At 39.8% G+C, this 24,509-nt stretch overlaps 1 protein-coding gene and 1 pseudogene across 3 annotated transcripts; both read left to right on the forward strand.

Moving 5' to 3' along the window:
- Positions 1-10,829: 10,829 nt before the first annotated feature.
- LOC129084757 (serine/arginine-rich splicing factor 3-like) lies at positions 10,830-11,340 on the forward strand (annotated as a pseudogene).
- Positions 11,341-14,225: 2,885 nt separating this feature from the next.
- Positions 14,226-24,485, forward strand: M6PR (mannose-6-phosphate receptor, cation dependent). Of its 3 annotated transcripts, none has more exons than XM_054591448.1 (7): positions 14,226-14,419; positions 18,076-18,195; positions 18,519-18,705; positions 19,658-19,821; positions 20,992-21,101; positions 21,388-21,518; positions 22,923-24,485. In XM_054591448.1, exons 3-7 carry the CDS (start codon positions 18,533-18,535, stop codon positions 23,251-23,253), a joined length of 909 nt encoding a protein of 302 aa, XP_054447423.1. In that variant the 5' UTR covers positions 14,226-14,419; positions 18,076-18,195; positions 18,519-18,532; the 3' UTR covers positions 23,254-24,485. The 3 variants fall into 3 exon arrangements, with proteins under 3 accessions (XP_054447423.1, XP_054447422.1, XP_054447424.1); XM_054591449.1 differs by lacking the exon at positions 18,076-18,195 and adding an exon at positions 22,340-22,466 and having other exon boundaries at positions 14,230-14,419; positions 22,923-23,194; XM_054591447.1 differs by lacking the exon at positions 18,076-18,195 and having other exon boundaries at positions 22,923-24,480.
- The last annotated feature ends 24 nt before the right edge of the window (positions 24,486-24,509 follow it).

Raw genomic sequence — 24,509 nt, forward strand, 5'->3', positions numbered from 1 at the left:
TCTCTATCTCTAAAATCAATAAATAACTGAGTGCAATTAACATAAAATTGGAGAGGACAGAATAAAAGGTCAGTAAGTGTGAAGATAGATTGCTAGAAATTATTGAATGTGAGGAACAGGAAAAAATGAACAGAGTCTCAGTGATCTGTAAGAAAACATCAAGTAGTCTAAAGTAAGTGCAATTGAAATCCCGGAAATACAATGGAGCAGAAAAAGAATTTGAAGAAGTAATGGTTAAATATTTCCCAATTGTAGTATAAAACTTACAGATATGAGAATAAACAAATGAAACTACATCAAACTAAAAATCTCTTGCACAGCAAAGGAAACCATCTACAAAACAAAAAGGCAACCTACTTAATGGGAGAAGATATTTATAAATGATATATCTGAAAAGGGGTTAATATCCAAAATATATAAGTAACTCATACAACTCAACATCAAAAAAACAAATACTTCAATTTTTAAAAAGGGGAGAGGACCTGAACAGACATTTCTTCAAAGAAGATATATAGATAGCCAATAGACACATGAAACATCATTAATAATTAGGAAAATGCAAATCAAAATCACAGTGAAATATACCTCACACACATCAGAATAACTATTATCAAAAAGACAAGAAATAATGTTGGTGAGGATATGCAGAAAAGGGAATTCTTAAGCATTGTGGGTGGGATTGTAAATTGATGCAACCACTATGGAAAACAGTATGGAGATTCCTCAAAAAATTAAAAAGTGAACTAACATATGACCCAGCAATCCCACTTTTGGGTATCAATCAGAAAAAAAATTTAAACGCTAATTCAAAAGACATATGCACCCTTATGTTCATTGAAAGATTATTTACAAAAACCAATATCTTGAAATAATCCAGGTGTCCATCAATAGATTGATCATATATATCTTGTCATTTGCAGCATCATGGATGGACCTAAACAGTATTGTGCTAAGTCAAAGACAAATACCATATTATTTCTCTTACACAAATCTTTAAAAAGAGTAAACATATTTTGTATGCCACTACATATTTTCTTTTCTTTTCTATTTTTTATTTTATTTTATTTTATTTTAAATTTATAAATCATGTTTATTCTATTACAGTTTTCTCCATTTTTACCCCTTTACCCCCCTCCACCTATCCCACCCCCACACCACCCTCTCCCACAGTCAACTCCCACTCTGTTGTCCATGTCTATGGGTCATTCATGCATGTTCTTTGTCTAATCCCTTCCCCTTCTTTCCACCATTGTCCTCTTTCCCCATCCCTTCTGGTCCCTTTCAGTCTGCTCCACGTTTCCATGCCTGTGGTTTATTTTGTTCATTAGTTTATTTTGCTGAATAGAGTCCACTTATAAGTGAGATCATATGGCATTTGTCTTTCATCAACTGGCTTATTTCACTAAACTTAATATTCTCCAGTTCCATCCATGTTGTCGCAAAAGGTAGGAGTTCCATCTCTTTCTTTCTTTTTTTTCTCTTTCTTTCTTTCTTTCTTTCTTCCTTCCTTCCTTTCTTCCTTTCATGCAGATTGATTTTATTTATTTTTTTAAATATTCAGGTGAGTTAAAAATCAATATGTAGAATCTAAGGAGTTTTAGAAGGAAATAGAACTAATATTTTCCATGACCCGAAGTAAAATATTCAAACCCAGAAGCTATAAATATTGACAATGTGACTATATTAAACATTTAACTATATAGTAATATACATATTTAAAAAAGTTAAAGTACAAGGTTTAGAATAGGAAAGTATTTGCAACACATCTAAAACATGGTTAATAGGTTTTTTTGTTGTTGTTTTTTTTTTAGGGAAAAAAGTTCTACAAACCTTTAATCAATAAATGGATAAAGAATACCAAAAAGTCATTTAAAGCTTTTTAAAAATAATAGAAATAGGCAAGAAATATACAAAAACAGCTTTAGTTTCAACAAATAATAAAGGAACAATTAAAATTACATCATTGTCACAATCAGATTAATGAGTATTAAAAATATTGGTAATATCAAGTATTGGCAACTCTGAAAGGAACTGGATATTCATAGAAACTTTTTCTTCATCTTAAAGCAGTCCCTTCAGCATATGTTGCAGTGCTAGTTTGGTGGAGGTGTATTCTTTTAGCCTTCTTTTGTCTGGGAAACTCCTTATTTTGCCTTCCATTTTAACGGAGAGCCTGGCTGGGTAGAGCAGTCTTGGTTGCAGGCCTTTGCTTTTCATGACTTGGAATATTTCTTGCCATTCCCTTCTGGCTTGCAGTGTTTCTTTGAGAAGTCAGCTGCTATCTGTATTGGGGCTCCCTTATGTGTTACCACCTCTTTCTCCCTTTCTTGGCTTAGGATTCTCTGTCTTTGATATTTGCCATTTTAATGATGATAAGTTCCTCTTGAATGGGACCCTCTGTGCTTCCTGGACTTGTGTGACCTTTTCTCTCCTCTTATTAGGGAAGTTTTCCATCATGACTTTTTCAAACAGGTTCTCTCTCCCTTGTTCCTCCTCTTTTCCTTCTGGTATCCCTACTATATGGATATTATTACATTTCAGATTGTCTTGCATTTCCCTAAATGCTTCTTCATTCTTTTTGATTCTTTTTTCATTTCCTTGCCCTTTCTGGGAGCTTTTTTCTACCTTGTCCTCAAGCTCGCTGATTCTATCCTCAGCTTCATCTAACCTGCTTTTGATTCCTTCTACTGTGTTCTTCAATTCAGAAATTGTATTCTTCATGTCCTCTTGCCTCTATTGATAGTTTCCGTGTCCTTTTTCATGCTGATATAGTTTGCAGTAAGTTCCTCATAGTTTTCCTGTAGTTTTTGGTAATTCTCTCTGTGCTCACTGAGCTCATTGAGCTTCCTTAGAACCATTGCTTGGAACTCAATATCTGATAGTTTACTTGCCTCTATTTCATTTAGTTCTCTTTCTGGGGATTCTTCCTTCCCTTCCAGGGGGCTTATTTCTTTGTCTTCCCATTATTTGTGAGACTCTTTTCTTTTGCTTCTCCTTCTTAAGTTGATCTGTCTTGATTCCCCAACTTTGTGGTGTGAACTTCTATGGTTGGAGACTGCTGTTTTTTCTTTCTGGCTCTGCCTCTGATAATGTCAGATGTCGTCCCTGTCTGACCTTAGGCAGTCTGTTCGAGACTTCCAGGAATCTACTGTTTGTGACTATCTCCTTCCGCTGTTAATCTAGTCACTCTGCACTCAGCAGGCCACCTTAGACAGCTCAGGGTGGGGCAGAGTCCCTCCTGGGGGCGGGGTTATTGTGTTGTTGCCATATGGGGGAGGAGCCCACACTGGGATCCTGCCAGCTACTCTCTCCATTCTGTCCTCAAAGCCTCCATCCCCAGTCTCTCCTCAAGTGTCTCCAGACCTCTCTGCACACCCTTTAGCCAGGGATCTACTGTCTGTGGCTTCCACTCTGCACTCAACAGGTGGCTTAGACAACACAGGGTGGGGCAGAATCCCACCTGGGGGCAGGACTACTGGGTCCTCTGATGCTAATACCGCTCAAGGGGAGTGGTCTCTGCTTGAGCAAGATGGCTGCTGCTGCATGGGGGATGAGTCAGCACCGAGGTCCTGCCAGCCACTCTCTCAGTTCTCTCCCCAAAGCCCCTTCCCCAGTCTCTCAGGTGTCTCTAGCCCACTCTGCCCCCACCTTTTCCAGAGACAAGGGTAAGTGGCTGCAAATAAAAATTTATGCATTGGCCCTTTAAACAGTTCTTTGCGTCTCCAGCCGCCTGTCTCTGGCAGAGAGCAACCCTGCTGCTTTTTGCAGCTGGCTGTTTTCTGTGTCCTTTTTGGGCTCTGGTGCTGTAGAGATCCCCGCTTTTGGTTTAGACCCTGCTCTCCTCAAGGAGATTCAACTGGCCATTTCAATATCCTTCTGGTGCTGCCACTTGTGGGCTCTCTCTCTCTCTCTCTCTCTCTCTCTCTCTCTTTTAAATCCTCACTTGAGGAAATGCTTATTGATTTTAGAGAGAGGAGAGGGGAGAGAGAGAAAAGCATTGACATGAGAGTGACAGAGAAAAATATCGGTTGCCTATCATTCATGCCCTAACTGGGGATCACACCCACAACCTAGGCATGGGCCCTCTCCGGAATCAAACCCACAACACTTTGGTTTATAGGACGATGTTCCAACCACAGGAGCCACACTGGCCAGGGCAAGATATTATCTTTATCACTTCTTTTCAGCAGCTTAATGATAATGTATCTTCGTGTACTTTTCTTCATGTTTCTCCTGATTAACATTCATTGAGCATCTTTAATTTGTGAATTTATATTTTCATCAAATCTAGAAAAATTTTGAACATATTTTGTCCTCTTTCTGAAATCTTAATAATAAATATGTGATATTGCTTGATATTGCACACTAGGTAACTGAAGTTCTGGGGTTTCTAGGGGGCAAGAGGGGCATCTTTGTGTTTGTTTTGGATATTTTCTAATGATGTGTCTTCAAGTAAGTTCATCTTTCTTTCTGCAATTTCTCATTTACTATTGATTCCATCCAGTGTATTTTCATTGTATCATTTCAAATGTTGTTATTTCTAATTCCAAAAGCATTATTTTGGTTATATTTAAAATATCCTGCATTATTCTCTTCATTTCTTCTACCTTCGGAACCTGTGATGCGTTTTTATAATAGCCGTTTTAACATCCTCTCTGTGAATTTTCTCACCTTTGTCATTTCTGGGTCACTTGCAAAATAAATTTTTCACAATTTTATTTATAAAAGCATCGAAAAATATAAGTACTTGGGAGTAAATGTAACAAATGCCATGTAAGAACCCTATTAAAAACTATAAAACATTGTGGAAAGAAATTAGATAAGATCTAAATAGAGAGTTGTATCCTGTCCATGGATAATAAACCTCAACATTGTTAAAATATCATTTTCCTGAAATTTATCTTTACATTCATATTAATCTCAATTATAATTGCAGCAAGATTTTTTAATAGAAATTGAGAGGCTTATTCTAAAATATATGTGAACTGCAAAGGACCTGGATTAGCTAAAACAATCCTGAAAAAAACAAGAAAGACTTACACTACCTTATTTCAAAACTTCCTATAAAACTAAAGAAATCAAGACAGTGTGTTGTTGGCATAATAATTAACAAAGAGATCAATGGAACAGAATTAAGTCCAGAAATACAGCCATATTTATACAGTCAACTGATTTTCAACAAAGGTTCAAACAATTGAAAGGAGAAAGAAAAGTCCACAACTATTACCGAAATAACTACATATCCATGCAGAAAAAAAAACTGACACCAACCCTACCTTACTTAATCGTATACAAAAATTAATTCAAAGTTGATTATAGATAAAAGCATAAAAGCTAAAACTGTAAAGCTTCATAGAAGAAAATGGAGATACAACCCAAATGCTTATCAAAAGAACATATAAACAAGTTATGAAATATTCATACCATATAATACTGTTCATTCAAAAAGAAATCTGTTACTGATATATGCCACAAGATAATCTCACGTATATTATATTGAGTGGAAGAAACCAAACATAGTATATGGTTCAATTTTATATTAAATTCCAGAATAGGCAAAACAAATCTACAGTAAAAATTTCAGAGCAATAGTTGCCTCTAGGGCTAGGAGGTATGATTCAAAAGGGGTGTGAGGAAATCTTCTTGGGTGATGAAAATCTGCTAAATCTTGATTACAGAGTGGCCACAGTTATGATATATTTGTCATGATTCATTGAACTATATACTTAAGAGTTGCACATTTTATGATTTATACATTTTACTTCAACAAAGAAAAAATGGAACTTTAAACAAATACTGAACTCTAATTAAGTAAGCTTGCTTTACACAATGGTACGACTTAGCTATAAAACTACTTCCTGTGTTTTCTTACATGTAAACAAATGTATAAATAGATTGAGCATAATAGGAGCCTGGTTTCTCACTCTGAGAAAGATATAGATCTCCTAACTCCAGTAATAAAAACTGAAGCAATGACACACAAGATGCAATAAATACCCCTTGTAATCAGATCTTGGTTTCTCAGTACCATTCTTTACTAAAAGAAACCAGGCCCCTTGGAGAAATACTGATTCTAAGGTAAGAAAAGTACAAGATAAGCATGGAACACTTATGTGTCCAAAAATAAAGAATTACTCAAAAAGTAACAGGGGGATGTCCAAAGGAGCCACCATAAGCAGGCTTCCCACTGGTAGTTCAACCCACACCCTCCAGCAATTTTTCTGTTAACTCATCCGCACACTACATGTTCCTGTGACAGGAACCACACCCTCTTCAAAGATCTGAATTTTTACCCTGTGGTTCAGAAAGTAAGCTTTCAAGTTACTCTCTTGTTAACACTTCTTCAGTCCTGGAGATAACAGCTGCATTTTGTAGTTGCTACTGCTATAAAACTTCCATATAACTTAAGAGTTCTATTTTACCCTTATTAGTAAGAATCACATGCTGATGATACCTCAAGTGGCATCCTCATTTGGGTCTTTTTTACTAAAACTATAATTTTTTATATTTAATTTTTTCTTCAAATCCCTGGTGTGGTACCTGTTTTCAGACTGAATCTTGACTGACACAAAACACATCACTTATTTCTTAGGCCCATCAAGAAATGCATATCTGACCTGGCCAGGTGGCTCGGTTGGAGCATCATCCCATGCACCAAAAAGTTGCCAGTTTGATACCCTGTCAGGGCGCATACCTGGGGTTGCAGGTTCAGTCTCCAGTTGGGGGGCCGAAGGGAGGTGACCAATTGATGTTTTTCTCTGACATCAATGTTTCTCTCTGCTTTTCTCCCTTTCTTTCTTTCCCTCTCCCCATTTTCCTCTCTCTCTAAAATCGATAAAACATATCCTTGGGTGAGAATTAAAATAAAAATAAAATAATGCACACCTACATATAATCATGAAGAAATATCAAACAAAGAAGAGACTTTCCACAAAATAAGTGACCTGTTTTCAATATTGCAAGGTCAAGTAAGATTTTATTTTTTTTAATGACAACTAATTGCAATGTGTGACTCTCGCTTGGCTTCTGTGGCTGGGAATAGGAAATAATTGTAAAGAGTATTTGCCCTGACGAGGGTGGCTCAGTTGGTTGGATGTCCCACAAGACAAAAGGTCTCTTGGGTCAATTCTGGTCAGGGCACATGCCAGAGTTGCAGGTTCAGTCCCAGTTGGAGCATTACAAGAGGCAACAGATCAATGTTTCCCTTCCTCTTTCTCCCTCCCACCCCCTCTCTCTAAAATTGAGTAAATTTTTTTTAAATTGTAAAGAATATTTATTGGGACAATTGAAGAAATTTCATAAATGGACTATGGATTAAATAATAATATTGTATCAATGTTATAGTTCTTAATTTTCAAAATTATACTGTGGCAATGTAAGAGAATGTTCTCACTCTTAGGAAATATACACTGATGTATTTAGTGGAAATACAGAACTTACTCTCAAATTGTTTAAAATAATTGTGTGTATGGGTGTGTCGGGAAGGGAGAAAGGGAGAGACTAATGAAGCAAATGGACAACATGTGAACAACTGGTGGACCTAGGAAAAGAATCTGCGAAAGTTCTTTTCACTCCTGCCCAGACTAACAATGGCTGCCAAGGTAGGCAGAAGCCGCCAGAGTGCTCGCAGAGGTAGACGATTGTGCAAGGAGTTGAAATGGTGTTACAGAGGAAGATCGCACCAGAATTTAAACACAAGCATGGGCGCCATGTGCTCTTAACCATGCTGCTTGGGAGTGGAGAAGATTGTCTTGGCAACGCGGTTTGAGAGGATGCAGAAGTACCCCCACGGGCCCCCCATGAAGAGGGACCATGTGGTTTTGGATTAAGAGCAGGAACCTAGCCAAGCACGGATGACTGGAAGAAGATGGAATACAGATGGGAATCTGCCCAGCTTAGCTACAGGCTTCTATTTCTTTTCCTGAGAGATGGTGGAAGCACCACATGCCTTCGAGACAGCAAATGCTGATGAACTTACCTTTTGAAGCGGTGATGTGGTATTGGTGGTACCCTGGGATTCAGAGGCTGACCAGGATGCGAGCTGGCTGGTAGGAGTGAAGGGATCAGACTGGCTCCAATATAGACACTTCGCCACCTGCAAAGGCCTCTTTACAGAGAACTTCATCTGGCACCTGGTTGAGGGCCAAAAGTACTGTAGAAAGAGTTTGGTTTGGGGGTTTCTAAACCCTCATGAAAACCTGCAGAATTCACTCCTGCTATTACACTTACCAATTTACAGACTGATGCCAAAGATTAGAAGGTTATATCAATGGAGCACATGTGCAAAAAAGTGTAAGAAAAAAAGTAAATGAAGGAAAAGTCCTCAGGGATCCCCATGTTTATTAAGAAAGGGTTTGTTTGTGATTTGTCCATACTGTGGAGACTCTTGTGCTTGATACTCTCCCACCAATTCTAAAGTAGTTTTCTTCATACCAAAACCTTAATTTCTCTGCACCAAGTGTATGGTATTGAGAGGCTGCCCTGCAGGAAACATGATGAATTATTCTGTAGTACAAGATTATTTTACTCCCCAATGCATGTGTGAACAAGTGCATTCACAATCTCGCTCTCCCTCTTTCAAGTTTACATTTACTGTGTTCAAAACTCAACTACTGCAGAAGTTTTTGATGTTCTTTTCCAACAACTCTCTCTCTCTCTATCTACATATAGATATCTATATAGAGATATATAGAGTATATAGGTATATAGATATATAGATACATAGTATCTATATATCGATATATAGAGAATATATATATAAATATTCTATATAGAGAGTGTATATATATATATAGATAGAGAGAGAGAGAGAGGTAGTCTATATAGAGAGAGTATACACACACACAGTTGCTCGAGCTAGTTCCCATCACTCCTGGATCTGTGTGTATGCACAAAATGACACATACATTGTTGCTTTCTTTCCTTTCCATTGTAGCCTTTTGCCTCTCAAGCATCATTGATACATGCATTACTCTTACTCTGTCTGGCATTACCGTTGCAGTTTTTCCTCAAAACAAACCAGCCATACCATTGCCAAAAAACTCAACAGTATCCGTGTTCACAATGTGCATTTTTCGGGGTGTGATGACAGATAATACATCAGAGCTGCTGTCTTCATGGAGAAAGCAGAGCCTGCTGCTCTAGATGTCTGGCTGCTGCAGCTGGATGCAGGCTAGTCGGGAGGAGCAGCACACTTCTTAAGTCCTGCCTTTCAGAGATTGGCTAGATAATGGGGCATATAATTCCACCCCAAAAGAACACTTAAAAAGAGCTCCTTGTATTTATGCAACTCATCTTCACAGATTGTCCTAAAATAATATATATGATACATGCTGTATCCATAAATCATCTGTAACCATAATGTTTTCAGTGCTCGTTATTCCAAATAAAACTTAGGTCAGTTCCAGCAGTTAAAAAAATGAAAGAAAGTTCTTTATACTATTCTTGCATTTTTCTTAAAAGGTTAAATTATATTAAAATTGAAAATTACCAAAAACAAACTTATTCCTTGAAATATGTTAAATGTGATTTTATTTTATTTTAGTATTATTGCTTTAAAAGAAATGCACCAATGACAGTTCAAAATTGAAATCTGATTCAAGATCTCAAATTAAATATATAAATAACAGGACTGAGAAACTAATGTAAGAGAGGATCAGATTTTCCTTCTACCCTTCTAGGTTCTTTGACTGACCTAATAATTAAGTTGGCCTAAGACAGACTAAAAGGAGCAATAACACAACACTCATACAGAATAAAGCTCCTAACAAAGCTCCCAGCTCAGAGTCAACAAAAAACAACAACAACAACCAAAAAAACCCCAAAACCAAAACAGAAAACCCCATAGCTGGGACAATTATCAAAGCAATTAATTGAAGAAAGAATTTGGAATACCTAGATCACTGAAGCAACTTTCCCTCTTCTGCTTATACTAAACAGGAGGCATCCTCAACATTTGATTTTAGGACAAAACTCCTAGAATTGCTTTCTAAATAAAGTGAACAATGTATCTTGTGTGTGGGTGGAGGGTGTGAGTGTGCATGTAGTGTGTGGGGTGGGGGTGTCCTAGTTAATAAGACTAGAGAGAGGCGAAGCAGAAAAGCAAGGAAGAACTGCTAACTTCAACTGTTGCTCTGGCAAGAGCCTTGAGGTTGGTGTGTAGTGTGGGGGTAGCAGTGTCCTAGTTAATAAGGCTAGAGAGAGGCAAAGCAGAAAGGCAAAAAAGAACTGCTAATTTCAACTTTTGCTCTGGCTTGAGGTTGGCTCTGACACAGAGAGCTCCCAGAACGAGCACCAAAGCCTGAAAAGCAGGGAGGGAGCCTGAGTCATTTGCAAGTGGGTGGACAGGGAAGCTCTCCCTTGCCCCCGCTCTCACAGAAAACGGGTTATTCAATCTACTCAATTGCATTTTTGGAACTCTGCCAATTTCCAACATGCACACTTCCCTTCCTCCAGCCCAACAGTGGTGTTCCAAACAGTGAACAAGAGGCAAGATCTCTGAAACCAAAACTAATTCAAGTTGACAAATTAACATCAATTCCAGAATGAAAACTCACTGCAAATGAGTTGTCTTTTTTTTTCCTGCTGCATCCCCCAAACTTGTAACAGTGAGATTGCACAGTAAATATTTGTTCAATGAATTGATAAAGGCAAGGCAACAGAAATAACTTAAATGCCCAACACTAATGGAATTGCGTAAGTACAAATCCATACAGCTAAATATTATGCATCCATTAAAAAGTTTATTCCTAGGCCATTTCTTGGACGCCGGGCAGGGGACGGCATCCGCAGGAGCCTGGCAGAGGGCAACCGAAGAGCTGTCGGAAGAAATGCATCGTGATTCCTACCTATCGAATTGCAAGGTTTATGCGGGTAATTTTGGGAACAACAGTAACAAGACTGAAGTGGATCGAGCTTTTGGCTCTTCTGGACCACTCCGAAGTGTGTCTCTTCCTAGAAACCCTCCTGGCTTTGCTTTTGTTGAATTTGAAGCTCCGAGTGGCAGCTGATGCTGTCCGAGGGCTAGATGGAAGGACACTATGTGGCTGCCAAGTAAGAGTGGAACTGTCCGATGGTGACAAGAGAGGTCAAAATTGTGGCCCACCTCCTCTTGCAGTCGTCACCCTCGAGGTGATTATCAGAGGAGTCTTCCCCCTCCCCACCCCCCTCACCCTTGTCGCAGATCTCCTAGACGGAGAACCTTCACCCTCTTCCCCTCTCCCCCACCCAGCAGGTCCCTTTCTACAGATAGGAGAGATCACCTCAGGAGAGAGAAATCAGAAGCCTTCCCAATCTTTCTCTAGGTCTTGGAGCCAATCTAGGTCAACTGAAAGCAAATAGATCAGTTTGCAAGAGGAGTGGTGTACAGGAAAAATCTTCATTTGACAGGAATATGTAAAGAAAATTCAAGTTTTGTGTGAGGCTTCATAAGTTTGGTGCATTTTAAAGATGTTTTAGCTGTTCACCTTTGTTTTTCTTGGAACCGTGACATAAAGACGTAATTCTCAATGGTTTGAAATGGACCATATGAGGCATGTAATATCAAGAATTGCTACTTTGCAATGTTCCCTCAAGCAAAATTGGTCTTGCACAGGCTGATAATAAACTGTTTAACACCTCCCAGCTAAAGTGTAATATTTAGCATTATGGAAACTAAACTGGCAGAAATTGAACTTAATACTTTCCATAGCTGGGCTATAATATGCAGCTGTCGTTAAACAAGCAGCCTTCAAAAGTTGATGTGAACAAAAGACAGCAGGTAAAAATTAAAGCTGCACCCTTAAACTAGATTAGTTTAAATCCAACTAGTCTTTATACTGGATAGAGGTTGTACAGTTAGTGTAGAATCTAAGTAGTTTCAAGAAAGTTAGTTTACCTTTCTTTGATTTAGGTCATAAATTCCTTATGTGATTGCTATATATGAATACATAGCTCTTGGTAACATTATTCATTTGGAAATTTGAGACTTCAAGATACAAGTGTCCTGCCAGTTTAAGGGTACATCATAGAGCTGAACTTCGAGTTACTAGACAAAAGTTTTTTTCATGCTATCATTTCTAATGTTTTGTGAGAATCCTTGGGCTTAAAGTTTTGGTTACAAATTGTTTTTAAAAAGTTTATTTTGTAAGGTTAGTGATATGGAGAAATATTTGACATTAATTTTTTTAAAACAAATAACATTCATTAAAGAAATATACAACCTCTTGGTGGGTTTATGGATTTTTATTTTGTTTTCTGGTTACAAATTTATTATGAGAAACTCGTCCTTTTTTTTTTTTTTTTTTTTGAGGACACATCCAAACCCAATCCAGATATGACTACCACCTAGCCTGAACTGAATGTACAAATTAATAAATGCAGGATTGTACACAGCCAGTATACTGTAATGTGTATGCTTAAATTCTGGACCCTAAATACTGACTCCATAACTTAATAGCTATGGGGCCCAGGGTAAGTTCCTGAGCCTCCATCAACTTTAATTTACTCATTTGTAAAATTGGGGTAAGATATTTCATTAAGGTTATTATGCAGATTAAGGGAATTAATACCTTTTAAAGCTCTTAAAACACTGGGGGTCACCATTGAGCTATGCAAATGTTAACTTTCATTATCAGATTCAAAACACTGAACTAGCTCTGGTGAAAAGGAAGACTCAAAATCCACAATGATGTGGAGAAAAGGGAACCCTAGTACTACTGTTGGTGGGAATGCAGACTGGTGCAGTCACTGTGGAAAACAGTATGGAATCTCCTCAAAATAAAAATGCAACTGCCTTTTGATGTGGTAATTCCACTGCTAGGTTTATACCCTGAGAACCCTGAAATACCAATTCAAAAGAACCTAGGCACCCCGATGTTCATAGCACAATTTACAAAAGCCAAGTGCTGGAAGCAACCTAAGTGCCCATCAGTAAATGACAGGATCCAAAAAACTGCAATACATTTAAGCAATGAAACACTACGCAGCAGAAAGAAGGAGCTCCTACCCTTCCTGACAGCATGGATGGAACTGAAGAGCATTATTCTAAGTAAGCCAGGCAGTGAAAGACAAATACAGTATGATCTCACTTATAAGTGGAACCTAATTAACAAAACAAGTGAGCAAAATATAACCAGAAACATTGAAATAAAGAGCAAACTGACAGTAACCAGAGGGGAGGAAGAAGGGGTATAACGGGGAAAGAAGGGGAAGGATCATCAAGGAAAATGTATAAAGGACCCATAGACAAAGCCATAGGGGGTGGGGTAGGCTTGAGGGTGCGGCACGCGAGAGCGGTGGGGAGGGAAATGGAGACAACTGAACTTGAACAACAAAAAAATAAAAGTCCACTCCCTGTCTGCAAAAAGAGACGAGGGCACACTCAAAACCAACGTCTTAGTCAAGGCAAAGTGAAATCCAGCTAAAGCCAAGTACAAGCCACTAGCAGGCATTCAAGAGTGATGAATTCTGAACAGTGAATCTAAGAAGTCACAGGAGCCATAGTACTTGAACTGAGTTCCAAGAATCAGTCGGAGTTAAACGGGCGGCTAATAACGAGGGAAACCGCAAAGGATCTTAGCAAAGACACAAAGATTGAAATTCAGTTACTCGTTCTCCAGGACATGGGAAATGCGCAAAGGATGGACAAATAACAGCACACCCCAAGGTACTCAACTGTAGAAGGGAAAGAACAAAGGTGGCGTTTATAAAGTCAGGTCGACCGCGATACAATCGATACAATCGCTCGCCACTATCCTATAGGCACCAATATCAGTGACACCAGGCCAGCCACTGGCGAAACAGCGCCTCTCTCAGGCAGCGAACCATCTGGGGAACCACCGCGAAGAGGAGACCTGGTATGAGAACTACAACTCCCACTGAGGCCTGGAGTGTGGGCACGCGTCCGATTCCGCTTCCGGCACTTGCCCTCACATGCCCCCTTCAATACGACCCACCCGGGAGCCGGCCAGGCGCGTGACCTCGCGTGACCTCGCGTGACAGGCGCCCCCTAGCCAACAAGCCCGGAAGCGGGACTCTGGGACCCACTGGTAGAAAGGCAAGCCGAAAAGGTGCAACTAAACTTGAAAATCTCGATTAGTGATTGAAGTTGATAGGACAGGAACGGAGCCTGACGCCCACAATGTTACCCAATCAGCGTTCAGGGTGACCCGGGAACCGGGAAGGGAATAGGGGGTGAGATGCTTTAATGGTCACATGCCGCGGGGTCTAGTGGGAGGAGCAGTTGCCCAGCGGCCGCTTGGCGCTTCCTGTTTCCGGTTCCCAGAGTGGAGCACGGCGAGGCGCCGGAGGGAACGCTGGCTGTGACACGAGCTCTGGGAACGGGGTCTGCGGCTGGCCACTCGCTGGCCCTGTCTCCCAGCCCCAGACAGGCACCCACCCGGGGAGCCTGAACTTTGGCTACTCCCTTTGCCCACGACATGTGAGTATGGGGGCCTAGAGAGCGCTCACACCTCGGCGTCTGTGACAGGGGCCCCCATCGTTAAGTCTCTCTTATCTAGGGTTCTAGCCAAAAATCAAGCTAAGGAGTCATGGGAGCATAATGGACACAGGGACGTGAGAGCAGGAGCCACAGGCTCCGAAGGGAGTGAAGAGAAAGGACCCCCGAGACCGGAAAGGGAATCTATGTGTATTTGGAAGGCAGAGGAAAAGGAAGGTCCTTTGGTATGAAGTGCATTTGATGTGTTACTGGATGCCTTAAAAGGAGTTTGGCTTGTATCATGGAGGGAGGTAAAGTAGCATCATTTGCAGAAGGTCTAAGCAGTTGGAAAGTTAGGAGATTAGAATTTCTGGAAACCAGGAAAAAGTTTGAGGACGAAGAGTGTATGGCGTGGAGAAGAGTAACCGAAAGAGTAACTTGTGTTCCTCTTCGTACGGAGCTTCTGCCATTGGGACACGGAACTGCTACTCTGAGGCTTTTCGACACTGGGCCCTTTAGCTAATTATGGCTTCTCTTCTGAAAGTGTAGGTTGCTGGAGAGAAGGGCTGCTACATCGAAACAGGGAGAAGACAGTGGAAATTTAATTGAAAAATGGAAAATACTGATGGCTGGTCTTCAGGGGTGGGGAAGAGAGTGATAAAGAGACCTCGCGATGTGTAAACTGCTTCCCAATTCCTGGTTTAATTATTGGTCATACCGCTGAAGGAGAATTTTTTAGCATTATCAAATAGATCTGTCATACAATAAGAAAACTGAAGGGTATTTTTCAAAATCTACAGGCCTCCCCTGTATTTCCAAAGTATCTAGACAAACTCTTGCACCTTGAGAATCTAACTGTAGCACTTTAAAAAGGGACTACCCAGCCCTTGGATTTCATACTCTTCCTAATACATTTTTGCACCCTTGTATTTATCAGAAAATTTCAAGCAACTGTCTTTATGCTGTGAGTCATCCAAGTTACCCCAATCACTTAATACATATTTAATACTTGTATAATGTAGGGCAAGTAACTTAATCTCTGTAAACATCAGTTTCCTCATTTATAAAATGAGAGAAATTCTGTCTACTTTTCTGGGCTGTGACCGTTAAGGAACACAATCTAGATAAAGCACTCAGAGCACATGCCACTGAATCAGAAGCAGCTCAAATATGTAGTCAAACCTCAAGCAAGAAAGAAGAATATAAATTGGTTCTCATTCTCACTCTGAACCAATACACAAAGTGAAAGTTCAACTAGTGCTGACTATAAAGTGTTTAGTCTTTCATTTTTCCCCAGTTTTGTGAGATGATTTGTTCTAATTTGGTTAAAAAAAAAAAAGTCACCAACTGTTAACAGATAAGGAACTGGCTTTGAGGCCAAGAAACACAAATTTGTGTTTGAATATCCCTCTAGAAAGGCTGGTCCTGGAAAAAATACCTGGAAAGCCAACATTGTTGAAATTCTAAGTTAGGTGCTTGGAGAATATAAGGAAAATGGCACATTAAATAGACCTAATAAAAGGAATCTCTTCTCTTTTGTAACTCAGCTGGTCATATTGTGTGTTGAGTAATGAGTTAATTTAGGAGAGGTAGGAGTTTGAGGTCTGAGTTCTTTATTCGATCTCCTACTCAGTGAATTGTGTGAGGCGTCATTTCCCCTTCTTTGTCAGAAAGAAAGCAAAGCTTTGGCAGCCTACTCTGATCCCACAAAAATTGTACTGAAAGGAGATAGACATGTATGTAGTGGTTAAGTATAGACTGTCAGCTCTGAAGCCAGATAAGTCTTGTTCACTCTAGTAGCTCAGTCTCAGTTTTCTCATTTGTAAAATAGGGACAATAATTGTTTATACTCAGTAGGGTTGTTGTAGGATTAATTAGTTAATGTATGTTAAGTGCTTCAACCAGTGCCTCAAGAATGCTTTCTTTTGGTGTTTTAAATGTGTTTATGGGGGCCTCTGACTTCATGGCTGACTATAAGTATTCTGTGGAAACCGCTTATTAATATCACCATAGTGAATTAGTGTTTGGAGAACACAAAGTCAGGGAGACAACTTTCCAAGCATTTGTGGTGCTAGTGGAGCGTGGGAAACAAGGTTGAATATAAGTTTGTTTAGGGAAGTGGAGAAAACTCATTCAGGGCTCAGAGCTTCCATTTTCCTGTCTTCTAAACTTATTAGTACACATTAAATTCTGCCTACTTTCAAATTTTTTTATTTTAAAAATGCAGTAGAGTTAGCGGATAAGCGTGGAAAAGAATTGGAGGACTTTTAAAGAGTATTGGAACCAAAGCCCAGACATCCAGTATGGAAGCATTTTATTATGAAAGAAAATTTGAAAAAATTAAATCTTTGTATCAGAAAAATTAGTGGTACTGTTACGAAATTAACAAGTGGCAGTGGCCTGAAGAGTCATTAATGATCCCAGAGTGAAGTCTTCTGCAAAGGTAATTCAGTGTGTCCTGGGTATGAAAATGAATTAGAGAAAAGAAAATGAGTTTGGGAACCAGAGCCCTGTGTTTTCATTCTTTGAGCAGCACAAGCATGGGTCAGTTGGATTTACTAAATTGTTAAGTGACTTGGTGACCCACTCAAGGGTTGTCACCAGTTTGCAGTGTAGAAAGACTACTTACTGGAAATCTAGAAACTCTTGAGATTTGTGAGTTATAGAGCCTGTGGTGAGTTGTGGAAGAGTTCTTGAAACCACTCATTTTAGCCTAGTGAATTTCCTTCTTCCTCTAATTTAAATGATTGAATGATTTGTCAGAGATGAGACATTAGGTAATGTCAAGTTTTAGGTACTGTAGCTGTTTTCGTCTCTGTTCATTCTTGTGGTGCGTCTGAATGAAGACTGTTGAATGGTCCTGAAAATTGGATTAAGTCAGAGCCCAAAGTATTCATCTCTTCTTTTTATTTTACATCTTTCTTAATAACTTCCAAATAGATCCTGTCAAGTGTCGGATTGTAATTTGAGTGTTGTCTTAGGGAGGGCCACTGGTTTAAGTGGTATTTATGAACTCTGTCCCCTGCACACACTTCTGAGCTGTTCGTTTCCCGTTTTTACAGCAAGTTCCAGACAGAGCCCCCATCCCTCTGACCTCACGTCTTTTCTTTAGATATGTGGCCTGCAAAGTAAGAAAAACAAGCAAGAAGACTTGGTTGATCCTTCCAGAAGCATATGCTTGTGCCAAAGATTAAACCATGCATGTCTAAGTACACACAGCTGGAACAGTGAAACTGCACCAAGTTTAAACTATTAAACTTCAAATAATGAGATATCGCAATCTTACTTTCACCAAACAGTAAAGAGGCAAAGTTATCTCCACGCAGGCTGTCATAATTCTTTTTTGTTCTTTCCCTTTTCTCACCCCCTAGTGTGTTCTCAGGGACTCAACTATGAATTAGACTAAAGGTTGTATGTATGAGTTTCCTGATACAGGAGCTTTTGGCACAGAGATACTAAAATCTACTTTTTGCTGCATATGCTGAAGAATCTTATACTTTCTGCATAATCAGTATATGATTTATTGGTAGTACCTGCATTTCCCTACATTGACTGGTCCTTCTGACAGTTTCTAGAATGAAAAATGTGTCTTTGTTCCAGTAGAGCTGAGGAGTTGGTAGACTGCCTTGGAAATCTAGATATTCTTTTTTTTTTTTAAGCACACCTTGCAGAAGTCATCAACAACCTGCAGACACTTAACTCTTCAGCAAGGCCACAGCTGTCCTCTTTGTTGAATACACGTTGCGCCCTGTCCTGAGGGGACACAGGAAGGACAGCAGGTGAACAATGGTGGCAGGCAGTGGAGTCAGTCAGGACGGGCTTTCAAAATAAGTTTAAAAGAGAAACCTAGAGACCTAAAAATCCAATTCAGAATATTAAGGGACAGAGAAAAAAATAACTTGGAAGAGAGCTAAAAGCTTGAAATAAAAGCCAACTTCGTAATAATGAAGAAAACTGGCTAGTGTAAAATAAGAGGTTGTAGGTAGATGATAAAAAAAAGTTTGTTTTTTTAAAAAAAGCAACCATTTACTTACTACGCATTCATATGCTTTATCTCTTTCCCTTCCAATCCTTCCCCCTTCCCCCTCCCCCCAACACACAGTTTCTCCCAAAAGGATGTTCCCCTTCTGCAGCTGCTGGAGGGCTAGACTACTGCTGCTGCTCCTGGCCGTCGTGAGAGAATCATGGCAGGCAGAGGAGAAAACCTGCGACCTGGTAGGAGAAAAGGGTAGAGAGTCAGAGAGAGAGTTGGCTCTACTGAAGAGGATGACACCACTGTTTAACAAAAGGTAAAGATGAGGAGAACCTTAAAGGGCTAGAGAAAAAACTTTTCTTTCACTCAGCCTCTCCAGACAATGCCTGGTACTCTCCCTACTCCCACAGACCCCAGCTCTCTGACCCCCAGGATTCCTCAGATCCCTGGGCCCCAGGACCCCACAGACCCCTGACTTCATGATACCCCTGGCCCTCTGCAGACCCCGGATCCCCTAGGACCCCCAGCCCCAGAAGCCTCATGGAGGGAGATGGTTATGGATGACCACCAGAAAACAGGATTTTTAAAAGAATCTTTTCCAACTCTTACTGATTTTATATTGGTATTACTATTGAATATGGAGGGAATACATGTGTAATAATCTCCTCTCTCTCTCTCTCTCTCTGGGATAGCTGGTGCTATCATGCTTTATAATAAAGAGTAACAAGTTTTTAGTAGCAATGTGCAGTTCTCTAATGTAGAAGAGTAGCCATTGCTAAAACTGGATTCTAGAGACTAACTTGTAGGAATTTAAAAAGTATTATTAGATACTTTCATTTAATAGGACTTTAAAAGTATTAGATAAGCATGTTTAGGCTTATACATGTCATCAGAAGTGTCAAGAATCTTCAAGTGTAGAAATATGAAGATGATCTTTAAGGAACAAGGGAGTATCCCATGAACATAGACCCTTATTTACAGGGAAATAGTAGCTCACACTTTAGCATAGTCTCGAGCAGATATTCTAGGACTGTCTAGCTGCTGGGGTGGTATATTTTAATCAGTAATCAACAACGATTAGGATAGTCTCTCAGGTCATGGATTCAACAAATATTATTCAGTATTACATTCAGCTGTGACATCATATAAATAAATTGAATGTGCCTTTTCTGTTTTCTGTGGTCAGAGGTTGGAGGGGGGTGGGTTAAGAGGAAGAAAGGCTGATCTTCCTAAGTAATTCCTCCTTCCTTCTCCTCACTTCCTGACAGCTTTGAGAGCACTGTGGGCCAGGGCCCGGAAATGTATATGTACATATTTAGGGTATGCCGGGAAGCTGGCAACTCCTCGGGGGCAGGCCTGGTGCAGATCAACAAGAGTAACGGAAAGGAGACAGTGGTGGGGAGAATCAACGAGACTCACATCTTCAATGGAAGTAAGACCCTCTCTGTTGACTAATCATTGATCCCAAGTCATTCCCTCACACAATCCTGTACGTCTTTCCCAGTCTCTTCAGAATATGATATGTGTAGTTCAACACACCTGCGACTATAAACCACAGGCTCCCTGATTCCACAGCCCCGCTGGAACCAAGGCTCAGGACATTTGTGTGTTTCTTTAAAGTTAGTGAAAAGCTGTGCAAAAAAAAAGAATGTAGCTGGAATTGTATGGCCTGGAGTCCTTTTAATACTTAATCAGGTTTTCATGCTAGGCTTGAAATCATCAACCATGGTTATTTCTCATCAAATTAATCACACTTTGCCAGTTCAGTAATAAGAGATCCAAAGTTTGCAGACCAGTCAGTCTACAAAAACTTCTGTACCAACTTGTGATAATGATGGTGATAATATTTCTCAAAAGTCATAATGCTGGAGGGACTATGTGAGCACCTATAATCTAAGTCCTTAAGCAGATAAAAAAATTGTACCCCCAGTGTTATTTGCTCCTATAAATAATATAATGAAAGTAACAGAATTTGGGGCTATGGGTCAAAAGACTGGATTTTAGACCCATATTGTATTTACTTTGTCTTGTCACTTTGAAAAATCATTGCACCTTTTTGTTTTCACATATGCAAAGTTGGAAGCAGAATCCTTACCTTATTGACCTCATATGACTGTTGAGGCAAATGATATTTTGCAAAAGAAATTTGAACATAGTAAATACTAAAGAAAAAGAAATGCTTCCCAGTCTTAAAAATGATCCACTTTGAACTTACCTGTGGATGATTAAATCTTAGGCTTTTCTTCACCACCTATTAATTATATAGAATCTCTTCTTTTGATGTTAGCAGGTGTTCAGCAAATGTGAGCCATTTAGAAGGTGTGGACCATAATTGGTAGTTTGGCACTATCAGCTGCCTGCCTTTTAATGTGGAAAATTAAGATTCTCATGAATATCTGATTCTTAATTGTCTAAACAAAGGGACATAAAGCTGTAGTAAACTTTTAGCTTGGCATTTCCAGTATACAGAGCTCATACTGATGAGGGTTATTTTCATTGAAACCCATTTGTCTGAACTTTCCAATTCCACTTTACCATAGTACCCAGGTCTGCCTCTATTTTCCCCCCACCCCAAAGCTCCATTTTCCTTGTCCCTCCTCAGGTAATTGGATCATGCTGATCTATAAAGGGGGTGATGAATATGACAATCACTGTGACAAGGAGCAGCGCCGTGCAGTGGTGATGATCTCCTGCAATCGACACACCCTAGCGGTGAGGCGCCCTGGGGCACATGAGCCTAGAGAGGAGAGGAAAGGACTGACCTGAGGTGGGAGAGACTTCCCAGAGGGCACAAGAAACTTTGGGATGAATTAGAGAAAACTAGAAGTTTGATTTTTTTTCCTGTGTCAGACACCCATCTTCCAACATACATGGAAAAATAGGTTATTGAACCAGGAAAAAAACATGATTTGGGGGGTTTGTGGAGGGTTTTGTTGTTTTTTTTTTAAGATGGAGTCAAAACGTTTTAAACAACATGTTCCCGTCCTTTCATCATCAGGACAATTTTAACCCTGTGTCTGAGGAGCGAGGCAAAGTCCACGATTGTTTCTACCTCTTTGAGATGGATAGTAGCCTGGCCTGTTCCCCAGAGGTCTCCCACCTCAGTGTGGGTTCTGTCTTACTTATCACGTGAGTACTCTTTTTTTCCCTTACCAGTCCAAGCTTTTTCTTTTTTTTTTTTTTAAACTCATAATTTTCTTGGGTGCATATGGGCATAAACTGTGTGTGTTGAATAATTGGAGGGGGAAGAATTTTGTGTGAAAATCCTCATTAAACTCTTAACTATGCAGGTTTTTCAAAAATGAAATTTGTTATGTCCCCAATAAATATTCACATTTGAAGGTGCTTTTCTTTCTCTACTGGAGGGCTGGACAGTTTTTAACAGTCCCATTAGATCAGTGGTTTTTAATCAGTGTGCCATGACACAGTCACCAATTTCTGAAACATGCAGTACCTGACTAGTCAGGGGAACTGACCAACATTTTTTCCCTTATACTGTCAAGTTTTAAAAAAAAAATGTCAGCCGCCAATACAACAATGGCCGTCCAGTGTGAATGAATCAAAATTATACTTATTTTTTTGTCAGATCAGCAGAAATGTTTTTTGGTGTGATGCAGAATTTTAGTAATTAGTTTTAATGTGCCATGATATGAAAACGGTTGAAAATTGCTACATTAGAACTTTCAGACAAATAGAATCGTGTGTCTCATGGTGACTGTTGGCAGAAGTCATGGTCTTATATTTTTTCAGAGCCCTTTGCTTTTCTCAAACTGACAGTGCTCTAATTGGTTTTCTAAGGAAGTTACCAGCCCCCCTTTTCCTTTAACTTCACTACCCCTTTTTCCCCGTTTTACAGAACACAGCTTACAAAACAACTGAGTATAGAGACTGTCCTTAGTGTCTGAGTTTTACTGTTTCTTGGTTTTGAAATGTAGCTCGCTCTTCGACAGGTCTGCATCATTGGTCGCTGTCTATATCATTGGGGGATTCTTATACCAGCGCCTGGTGGTGGGAGCCAAGGGAATGGAGCAGTTTCCCCACTTAGCCTTCTGGCAGGATGTTGGCAACCTGATAGCAGTAAGTAACAGGGCAGCCGGCTGGGCCTGTAGCCTGCATACAGGGTTGAGTGACCAACCGTCCTGGTTTGCCCAGACTGAGAGGTTTCCTGAGACACAGGACTTAGGTGCTAAAATCACAAAAGGCCTGGCAAAGCAAGACAGTTGGTTGCTCTAATGTTAAGTATGGTTAAGTATGATAGCATCTTGCTAAGATTTGGCTGGAAGAGCAACACTGTTGCTTAGATTAGGAATCTGATACAGCTATTCAGGGCCCTATGTAGGAAAGTGAGACCTGATTAGAATTTTTCTCCTGTTTCTCCCAAATTCAGTTAAGGCTGATCCTTGGAACTTTGGGGTTTTCTCTTCATTATCTCTGGAGAAACTAGTTCTTGCCACATTCTTACCACATACATACTTTGCCGTATTCTAAATTGGTTGTTCCAGATTATCATTTTCTTCGTTTCTTTCCCTACAGGATGGTTGTGACTTTGTGTGCCGTTCTAAACCCCGAAATGTGCCTGCTACATATCGTGGTGTGGGGGATGATCAGCTGGGGGAGGATTCAGAAGAAAGGGATGATCATTTACTACCAATGTGAATGCACTTTATACCCCCGGCTTCTTCAGTCCCTAAACCAAAGCATACTCGGCCAGATTTCTCAAGCAGCCTCGATCCAGTCTCTCATCTCACCCTTAATGTGGCTCTTGCTTTCCAGTTTGCATCCTCTTCTCTCTAGTAAAAATGCCTTCCCATTGTTACCTATTTTTGGTTTTTCCTCTAAAGGTACAGTTTTAGGTCAGAGATAAAAAGGCCTGTGACAAAAGGCACTACTGATACAAGAAGGTACAAGCACAGTAGTTACAAGCAAAAGCATATGGCAGGCTAGCTGACCTTTTTAAATACATATAAGTTTTTGAGACACTGGAATTCTTTAGTTAAAAAAGGTGAAGAAACGGTATTTATGCAAGGTTCAATTGCTTTCATGCTTACTCTGTACCCTACTCTCCATGAGAAGCTTCATGTGATTTCTTGCTGCTTCCAACTACTTCGCAGTGATTACTTGGTAGCAGTCCAAGTACTGCCATTTGCTCTGAGCCTGGAGATGATGCAGGCCTTTTTCTCCCACCTCAGTTAGGATGGGAAAAATGTGAAGTTTCCCAATTAGAGGATTATAAAGCACCATCACATCATTCATTGCATTGGAATAACTTTACAGCTGGAATTCAGCCCTGGATTGTGGTCTTGCAGTTTAGTCTATATGTAGCCAAAATGCCTCATCCACAAGTCTGGTCTGTCCGAAAGGGAAACCGAAAGTGACCTCCGTGCTACAGGAGTTCCAGAAAAGGGAAATCTGTTTACTTTATAGTGGGATCCCTCTGATAGCTTTTTCCTCCCACTTGTAGTAAAAGTACCAGTGTTTCTAAGTATGTTGCACTTTCTTTACAGACCTGTTACTTTTTTTTTTTTTTTTTTTTTCAGTCTTCTGGAAAGGGAATGGAGGCAGAAGTGGGATACCTAGGGCCCTGCCATTTTCTGCCCTGGGTATGGGATTCCCCTGCACCTGTCCCTGCTTCTGGCTTAAAGAAGTATCTCCTTGCCCACATTTCTGTATGGAGAGGTTTTTAATGTTCCGATACTTCCACCTTTCTGTGTAAGCCATGTGCCCAGAAATATGGCCCGATCTTTAATAGTGAACCTGTGCCATTGAAGAGGAACATGGCTGCACTGGACACAAGAGGGTGGAATCAGTAGGCAGGTTCTTTTATAGCCTTAGAGGGGAAAATGAAATTATTTCATCTTTGGACTTTTCAATATTATTGGAATGATTTTTCTTCTTTCTAAACAGGGAAAATGTTATAAAAACATCCTTTTGTTACTTGTTTGCATCTCTTCCCCTACTCTGGTGTTTAAAAAAAAAAACTATATCATTTTTTGTACAAAAGAAAAAACACTTGAAAGATTAAAAAAAAAAAAAACATGTTGGCCTAGTCATTTGTATGAAAGACGGTAGACACTGGATTGGAGTAAGAAACAACTGAGACCAATTTTTATCCTTTTACTG

The sequence above is a fragment of the Pteronotus mesoamericanus genome, unplaced genomic scaffold, assembly GCF_021234165.1.
Source record: "Pteronotus mesoamericanus isolate MK-2021 breed Mesoamerican mustached bat unplaced genomic scaffold, CSHL_Meso_final scaffold_21, whole genome shotgun sequence".
Taxonomy (NCBI): domain Eukaryota; kingdom Metazoa; phylum Chordata; class Mammalia; order Chiroptera; family Mormoopidae; genus Pteronotus; species Pteronotus mesoamericanus.

Excerpts from the sequence above, each read along its gene's own strand:
- M6PR (XM_054591448.1), top strand. The coding sequence starts at position 18,533 with ATGTTCCCCTTCTGCAGCTGCTGGAGGGCTAGACTACTGCTGCTGCTC. Across the intron at positions 21,102-21,387 it reads GCAATCGACACACCCTAGCG|GACAATTTTAACCCTGTGTC; the intron begins GTGAGGCGCCCT and ends TTTCATCATCAG. Across the intron at positions 21,519-22,922 it reads GGTTCTGTCTTACTTATCAC|GATGGTTGTGACTTTGTGTG; the intron begins GTGAGTACTCTT and ends CTTTCCCTACAG.